The sequence below is a fragment of the Coregonus lavaretus genome, assembly GCF_964263955.1.
Source record: "Coregonus lavaretus genome assembly, contig: HAP1_SCAFFOLD_6266, whole genome shotgun sequence".
In the NCBI taxonomy this organism is placed as follows: domain Eukaryota; kingdom Metazoa; phylum Chordata; class Actinopteri; order Salmoniformes; family Salmonidae; genus Coregonus; species Coregonus lavaretus.
This window is the reverse complement of record NW_028165821.1, coordinates 8,367-17,260: the sequence shown is the minus strand read 5'-3', so window position 1 is coordinate 17,260 and position 8,894 is coordinate 8,367. Positions and strand designations below refer to the sequence as shown.

General features: G+C 43.9%; 1 protein-coding gene across 1 annotated transcript; it reads right to left on the bottom strand.

The window, feature by feature from the left end:
- Positions 1–3,170: 3,170 nt before the first annotated feature.
- Positions 3,171–3,851, bottom strand: LOC311115448 (tetraspanin-8-like; the record flags this gene model as incomplete). The annotated part of the gene is made up of 1 exon (XM_084190626.1): positions 3,171–3,851. One exon carries the CDS (start codon positions 3,849–3,851, stop codon positions 3,171–3,173), a length of 681 nt encoding a protein of 226 aa, XP_084046752.1.
- Between the last annotated feature and the right edge of the window lie 5,043 nt (positions 3,852–8,894).

Below are 8,894 nucleotides of genomic sequence, written 5' to 3'. Positions count from 1 at the left end.
CCTTTTAGGTTCTAGATAGCACCTTTTTTTCTAAGTGTAACAGCCTTTTTTCTATGTGCCTCAAACAGAACTAGCTGCTCAGACTTTATTGAACCAGTCTAGCGTTTTTTTTACCGTAGGGTTTCACCACAAGTAGAAAACTGTTGGTGCAGTCAGTAACCACACCTACAGCTTAGGGCTTTCAAAGACAGGCTTCAGAAAACATCCTCCCCCACATCCCCACCCCTAGAGATGGATAGGTCAGCCGATAGCACGGCTGAATCATTTATATTCCTGGGGATCCATCATCTCCCACAACTTCAAGTGGGTTGATTAACAGCGGTCTCTAAGAAGGCACACAAGTGGATGTACTACTTGCGCCAGCTGAAAAAACTCAACCTCTCCCAGTAAATCCTGATCCGGTTATACGCGTCAATCATAGAGTCCATCGTCACCTCTTCCGTTACCGTCTGGTTTGGGAATGTGTCTCCGACTCTACCAAGGGCAAACTGCAATGCATTTTCCGGTCTGCAGAGAGGGTCGTCGGCTGCCAACTGCCCTCCATCGAGGACATGCATGACTCCAGGCCAAGGAAGCGGCCAGGAAAATCATTGCTGACCCCTCCCACCCTGAACACCCCTCCCACCCTGAACACTCCTTCCACCCTGAACACCCCTCACACCCTGAACATCCCACACAGCCCCTTTTCCAAAAAAATTGTTTTATATAATTAATAATTCTGTTTATTTCCAAAGTCCCTCAAAGAAGTGTGTAAAGACATTGGTTACAGGCTGGAGCAAAACATATTCTGACATGTACTGCAATCATTATACAACTATTATACAATTATACTACTTTTAAACTTAAACCGGCAAAATGTTCTACAGCTTGATCAATATTACCATCATACTTTAATATTTATGAGATGATAGCAATAAACTGGAAAAAAAAGTTAAACAAATGTTTTAACATTAATAGTATACAGTACAGTGTATGCAGTGGTGGAAAAAGTACTCAGATGTCATACTTCAGTAAAAATAAAGATACCTTAATAGAAAATGACTCAAGTAAATGTGAAAGTCACCCAGTAAAATACTACTTGTGTCACGTTCGTTGAATGACGGGTCAGACCAAGGCGCAGCGTGACATGCATACATGTTTATTTTAACTGAATAAACACCACAACAAAACAATAAACAAACCGAAACGTGAAGTCCAAGGTAGTACAGAAAACAAACCTTACACGGAACAAGATCCCACAACCCACTAGTGCCAATAGGCTGCCTAAGTATGGTTCCCAATCAGAGACAACGAACGACAGCTGCCTCTGATTGGGAACCACACCGGCCAACATAGAACCATACATACTAGATCGACAAACAATGACCAAACACAACAAGGAATACACACACCCTGACTCAACATATAAGCATCCCCTGAGTCAGGGCGTGACAACTTGAGTAAAAGTCTAAAAGTATTTGGTTTGAAATATACTTAAGTATCAAAAGTAAATGTAATTGCTAAAATATACTTAAGTATAAAAGTAAATGTAAAAGTACAAATAATTTGAAATTCCTTAATTAAGCAAACCAGATGGCGCCATTTTCTTGTTTTTATTTATTTACGCAAAGCCAGGGACACACTCCAACACTCAGACATAATTTACAAATGAAGAATGTGTGTTTAGTGAGTCCACCAGATCAGAGGCAGTAGGGATGACCAGGGATGTTCTCTTGATAAGTGTGTGAATTTGACCATTTCCCTGTCCTGCTAAGCGTTCAAAATGTAACATGTACTTTTGGGTCAGGGAAAATGTATGGAGTAAAAAGTACATTATTTTCTTTAGGAATGTAGTGAAGTAAAAGTAAAAGTTGTCAAAAATATAAATAGTAAAGTAGAGTACAGATAACCCAAAAAACGACTTAAGTAGTACTTTAAAGTATTTTTACTTAAGTACTTTACACCACTGAGTGGATGACCACCACAGTCACCTACTTCAGAGAAAAGTATTGAGCAGTATAAAAACTAATGTACAGAGTTCCTTTAAAAATGCATAAATGCAATATTCAATGAGATATGTATTAATCAACTTCAGGTCAAGAAACTGCCATCATTAATCAGAAATCAGAAACCCAAATCAGATTGTCATTTGGCGCAGGTATATGATATAGAAAAACAGAAGGGATGCATTACAGTACATAGCAACATTCAACAGGGTGGGAGTGTTTTGTATAGTGCAGCTGTACCTAGGATAAGGTGGTATAGTATAGTGCAGCTGTATCTAGGATAAGGTGGTATAGTATAGTGCAGCTGTACCTAGGATAAGGTGGTATAGTATAGTGTAGCTGTACCTAGGATAAGGTGGTATACTATAGTGCAGCTGTACCTAGGATAAGGTGGTATAGTATAGTGCAGCTGTACCTAGGATAAGGTGGTATACTATAGTGCAGCTGTACCTAGGATAAGGTGGTATGGTATAGTGCAGCTGTACCTAGGATAAGGTGGTATAGTATAGTGCAGCTGTACCTAGGATAAGGTGGTATAGTATAGTGCAGCTGTACCTAGGATAAGGTGGTATAGTATAGTGCAGCTGTACCTAGGATAAGGTGGTATACTATAGTGCAGCTGTACCTAGGATAAGGTGGTATAGTATAGTGCAGCTGTACCTAGGATAAGGTGGTATAGTATAGTGCAGCTGTACCTAGGATAAGGTGGTATAGTATAGTGCAGCTGTACCTAGGATAAGGTGGTATAGTATAGTGCAGCTGTACCTAGGATAAGGTGGTATGGTATAGTGCAGCTGTACCTAGGATAAGGTGGTATACTATAGTGCAGCTGTACCTAGGATAAGGTGGTATAGTATAGTGCAGCTGTACCTAGGATAAGGTGGTATACTATAGTGCAGCTGTACCTAGGATAAGGTGGTATAGTATAGTGCAGCTGTACCTAGGATAAGGTGGTATACTATAGTGCAGCTGTACCTAGGATAAGGTGGTATAGTATAGTGCAGCTGTACCTAGGATAAGGTGGTATGGTATAGTGCAGCTGTACCTAGGATAAGGTGGTATAGTATAGTGCAGCTGTACCTAGGATAAGGTGGTATAGTATAGTGCAGCTGTACCTAGGATAAGGTGGTATAGTATAGTGCAGCTGTACCTAGGATAAGGTGGTATAGTATAGTGCAGCTGTACCTAGGATAAGGTGGTATACATATTCCCAATCTGGCAGTACAGGGTCATGGCGAAGGCCATTCCAAAGATCATCAAGACCGCGATGCCAAATGCAATCCCCAGGGTAACGAATGCACCCTTCACCATGACGGACGTCACCAACTTGATACAAGGCTTCAAGTACACTTGGCGTCCATCTGCGAGTTTGCACTCCTGAGTGGTGTCAACGCAGTCACAAGAGGCGGGGACTGGTGAGCCCCAGTCTGAAGGTCCGTTGATCAGTCCACAACACTTTGCCTGCTCGTCCAGTTTCTGCATGAACGTCTGGAGTTCAGCCGACTGGTTCCTCAGTGGTAGCGGCTTCTCCATCAACTGCTTCAACCGTTCGTCAATCTTCTTCACTCCGACAGCTCCCAGGATTCCAGCGATCACCAGGAGAGTGAAGATGAGGAGCAGCCCGACGAAGAACAGCATGAGCATGACGCGGCTTTCCCTGATGGCTCCAAAGCAGCCCAGGAAGCCCAGCACCATGATGATGGTACCGACGGCTATCAGCAGGTTTACCCCCGGTACCACCTGCCCGAACGCATTTCCAATGCTCCCTTTGAGGTAGATGGAGACCCCAAGAATGATGCATCCACTCATCCAGAACAGTAGGTTGAAGAGGAAGAGCAGGTACTTGACACACTTGTTCACAGCCATCTTCTAACCTTCCAGCAGCCAGGCAAGACGTGATGTGACGGAGCGACTTGAAGATGTACGGTGTGTGAGAGTGTGTGTGCCGGATCTTTCACCGGCCACCTAGTAAAAAACAAACCTCCCAAAGCTGTAGGTGTGGTTACTGACTTCTCATTCCAGGAACCTCTGCTAGACTACTTCAACAAAGTCTGAGCGGTGAGCTCTGCTTGAGGCTGTTAGATTAAAAACACACGATTATGAAAATACTTCAGCTGTATCCTGTATGATGTGCAAATATCTTTTAGCATGCCCTGAAGACTCTCCTCTTGCAAACGGTTCAGCTTAATCATGACAAACCAGCCTCCACCTGAACAGTTTATTTCCCCGTGCTGTGTCCCTCACCAGCCTCCACCTGAACAGTTTATTTCCCCGTGCTGTGTCCCTCACCACCCTCCACCTGAACAGTTTATTTCCCCGTGCTGTGTCCCTCACCAGCCTCCACCTGAACAGTTTATTTCCCCGTGCTGTGTCCCTCACCAGCCTCCACCTGAACAGTTTATTTCCCCGTGCTGTGTCCCTCACCACCCTCCACCTGAACAGTTTATTTCCCCGTGCTGTGTCCCTCACCAGCCTCCACCTGAACAGTTTATTTCCCCGTGCTGTGTCCCTCACCACCCTCCACCTGAACAGTTTATTTCCCCGTGCTGTGTCCCTCACCAGCCTCCACCTGAACAGTTTATTTCCCCGTGCTGTGTCCCTCACCAGCCTCCACCTGAACAATTTATTTCCCTGTGCTGTGTTCCTCACCACCCTCCACCTGGTCCATAGAGACTTAAGGACTATGTACTCTATGCTGCACACTGTATCAAGCCATCTCTGAAGTGCACATATAATAACTGCACTATATCAAATCAAATCAAATTTTATTGGCCACATGCGCCGACTACAACAGGTGCAGACATTACAGTGAAATGCTTACTTACAGCCCTTAACCAACAGTGCATTTATTTTTAATAAAAAAGTAGAATAAAACAACAAAAAAGTGTTGAGAAAAAAAGAGCAGAAGTCAAATAAAATAACAGTAGGGAGGCTATATATACAGGGGGGTACCGGTGCAGAGTCAATGTGCGGGGGCACCGGCTAGTCGAGGTAGTTGAAGTAATATGTACATGTGGGTAGAGTTAAAGTGACTATGCATAAATAATTAACAGAGTAGCAGCAGTGTAAAAGGATGGGGTGGGGGGGCAGTGCAAAAAGTCCGGGTAGCCATGATTAGCTGTTCAGGAGTCTTATGGCTTGGGGGCAGAAGCTGTTGAGAAGACTTTTGGACCTAGACTTGGCACTCCGGTACCAACTGCGCTTGGTTCATCTGAACACAACACTGTATATGAACCTATCATTGCACTAGTGGCGCAGCGGTCTAAGGCACTGCATCTCAGTGCTTGAGGTGTCACTACAGACCCCCTGGTTCGATTCCAGGCTGTATCACAACCGGCCGTGATTGGGAGTCCCATAGGGCGGCGCAGCGTCGTCCGGGTTTGGCCGGTGTAGGCCGTCATTGTAAATAAGAATTTGTTCTTAACTGACTTGCCTAGTTAAATAAAAATAAATAAACTAGGTTACAGAGCATCACTACCTCTGCATATAGATAATTATATATCATTCTGGAGGCGGCTCTGCAGATTGGTAACTAGCTGGCACAGCCACAAAGTCATAAAATCTGATTTTAAACCTGACCTTAACCCTAACCTTAACCACTCTGCTAACCATAATTCCTAACCCTAACCTTAAATTGAGACCAAAAAAAGAATACATTTTTACAATATAGCCAATTTTGACTTTGCAGCTGACACATCTAGTGGAAATCGCTCAGTTCTGCCACCAGGACAAGACTCATCCCAATAAATGTCCACCTGCAAAGATGTCTTTCACAGAACCGTATCTTTTCGCAGAACCGTTTCACCAAGTAACATTCTGAGTATGTGTAAATGTAAAGGCAGATAAAGGTGATTCTGATTCTGAAAAAAATGTCATAGAACACACAAAGTCCAAAAGTTCTAAAGTAATTGCCATGGACTGAATCAATAACAGTTGGTGGTATTAATGCAAATCGCATGGGGTGGAAGCTATTGAAGAGAAGAGGTCTCTGAACAAAGTCAAATTGGTTCGAGATCTCTATGTCATGCAATAATAGGTATTGCGGTTTTAAGGCGGTGCCTTAACCCTCGGAGCGGCGGTTGCGCAACATTTTAGCTACAAAAGGAAATAAACAAGCCGTATAACTTGTTCACTATCATCAGCTGATTTAGAATATGTGATTTATATATTTATATATTTACAGCACGTTCCTTTGAAGAGGTATTGATGAGCAAAGTCTGAATCTTTAATATAAAAGCTAAATGTAGTTTAGTCACACTGAAACAACAACTCTGTGTTCTGTGAAGGGTAGCACACACACACACACACACGCACACGCACGCACGCACGCACACACGCACGCACACACACACAAACCAGACAGACAGAACATATTAATCAGACTCTTAAAGCTGAGATCCACGATAGGCAAAACAGTGCCGCTGGCCACCCCAGGCACATTTGTTTTTGTTTTGAGGTAATGAGGCACGCACACACACACACACACACACACACTGTGGTAAAAAAAATGGTAGTGCGTACTCTACTGTTCTATCCAGCGTGCAATGATGTGCAATGACGTCTGAGGGGAAAACACAGCGTTGGTTGAAGTAATGTCTTTGTTGTTGTAATATCGCTGACGGACTTGGCAGTTTCACCGCTATGGATTCCACCTTTAAGAAATAAATAATGTTAATAATCAAATGAATCAAATCACCGGGAAGCTGTAGAGTGAAGCTGTGAATTTGTGTGTTTAGTGACGTGGGCGGTGGTGTTGGCGGGTTCTTCGGATTGGGGGAGTGATGTTTTAATAGTTGGGTCTCTCTCTCTCTCCCTCTCCATCCCTCCCTCCCCATCCTCCCTCCCTCCCTCCCTCCCTCCCTCTCGACCTTCTGTGTGTAGATTGCTTCATAATCCATGCCACAAATTACTGAGGATAATAGCGAACGATATTGCCAATCCTATTTGCCATATCTTCAATTTAAGCCTACTAGAAAGTGTGTGCCCTCAGGCCTGGAGGGAAGCAAAAGTTATTCCCCTACCTAAGGATAGTAATGCCCCCTTTACTGGCTCTAATAGCCGACCAATCAGCCTGTTACCAACCCTTAGTAAACTTTAGGAAAAAATGGTGTTTGACCAGATACAATGCTAAGTTACTGTAAACAAATTGACAACAGACTTTCAGCACACTTATACAGGAGGACATTCACCAAGCACGGCACTTGATGATAAAAAGATTGGGGGGGAGCTGTTTTGTTAGACTTCAGTGCGGCTTTTGACATTATCGATCACAGCCTGCTGCTGGAAAAACGTATGGGTTATGGCTTTACACCCCCTGCTATATTGTGGATAAAGAGTTACCTGTCTAACAGAACACAGAGGGTGTTCTTTAATGGAAGCCTCTCCAACAAAATCCAGGTAGAATCGGGAATTCCCCAGGGCAGCTGTCTAGGCCCCTTAATTGTTTCAATCTTTGCTAATGACATGCCACTGGCTTTGAGTAAAGCCAGTGTGTCTATGTATGTGGATGACTCAACACTATACAGGTCAGCTACTACAGTGAGTGAAATGACTGCAACGCTTAACAGAGAGCTGCAGTTAGTTTCAGAATGGGTGGCAAGGAATACGTTTGTCCTAAATATTTCAAAAACTAAAAGCATTGTATTTGGGACAAATCGTTCACTAAACCCTAAACCTCAACTAAATCTTGTAATAAATAATGTAGAAATTGAGCAAGTTGAGGTGACTAAACTGCTTGGAGTAACCCTGGATTGTAAACTGTCATGGTCAAAGCATATTGATACAACAGTAGCTAAGATGTGGAGAAGTCTGTCCATAATAAAGCACTGGACTACTGTTCAGTCGTGGGGTCAGGTGCCACAAAGAGGGACCTCGGAAAATTACAATTGGCTCAGAACAGGGCAACACGGCTGGCCCTTAAATGTACACGGAGAGCTAACATTAATAATATGCATGTAAATCTCTCATGGCTCAAAGTGGAGGAGAGATTGACTTCATCACTACTTGTTTTTGGAAGAAGTGTTGACAAGCTGAATGCACCGAGATGTCTGTTTAAACTACTGGTACACGGCTCGGACACCCATGCATACCCCACAAGACATGCCACCAACACAAATATCTATGGGTCTCCTCTATCACCCCCTTTACCATCTCTGCCACTTCGCCCTATGTCCCCCCCCCCCCCCCATCTCTCCCTTCTCTCCCCCTTCTCCTCTCTCTGTCCCCACCACCCAGTGCCAGCTGGATCAGGATGATCAACATTGTGATTGGATAACTGCTCTCTCTCTCTCTCTCTCTCTCTCTCTCTCTCTCTCTCTCTCTCTCTCTATCACACACACCGTTGTCAATTCCCTTGGCAACAAATGCTAATTTACAGCCAATGATGTTAATTTGAATCTCTCAGATAAAGAGTGGTGCAGTGGTCTAAGGCACTGCATCGCAGTGCTAGCTGTGCCACTAGAGATCCTGGTTTGAATCCAGGCTCTGTCGTAGCTGGCCGCGACCGGGAGACCCATGGGGCGGCGCACAATTCGTCCAGGGTAGGGGAGGGAATGGCCAGCAGGGATGTAGCTCAGTTGGTAGAGCATGGCGTTTGCAACGCCAGGGTTGTGGGTTCAATTCCCACGGGGGGCCAGTATGAAAAATATAAAAATAATGTATGCACTCACTAACTGTAAGTCGCTCTGGATAAGAGCGTCTGCTAAATGACGTAAATGTCAAATGTAATGAACTCATAGTAGACATTTACATTTACATCATTTAGTAGACGCTCTTATCCAGAGCGACTTACAAATTGACCCTGCTGGTAAGACTCATTTGAATGCATTGTAAAGAGGATAAGCCTTTAACATATGCGCTTCAACTGTAGCTGTAAGTACCGCGTGGATGTATACTTTACCCTTATTTCAT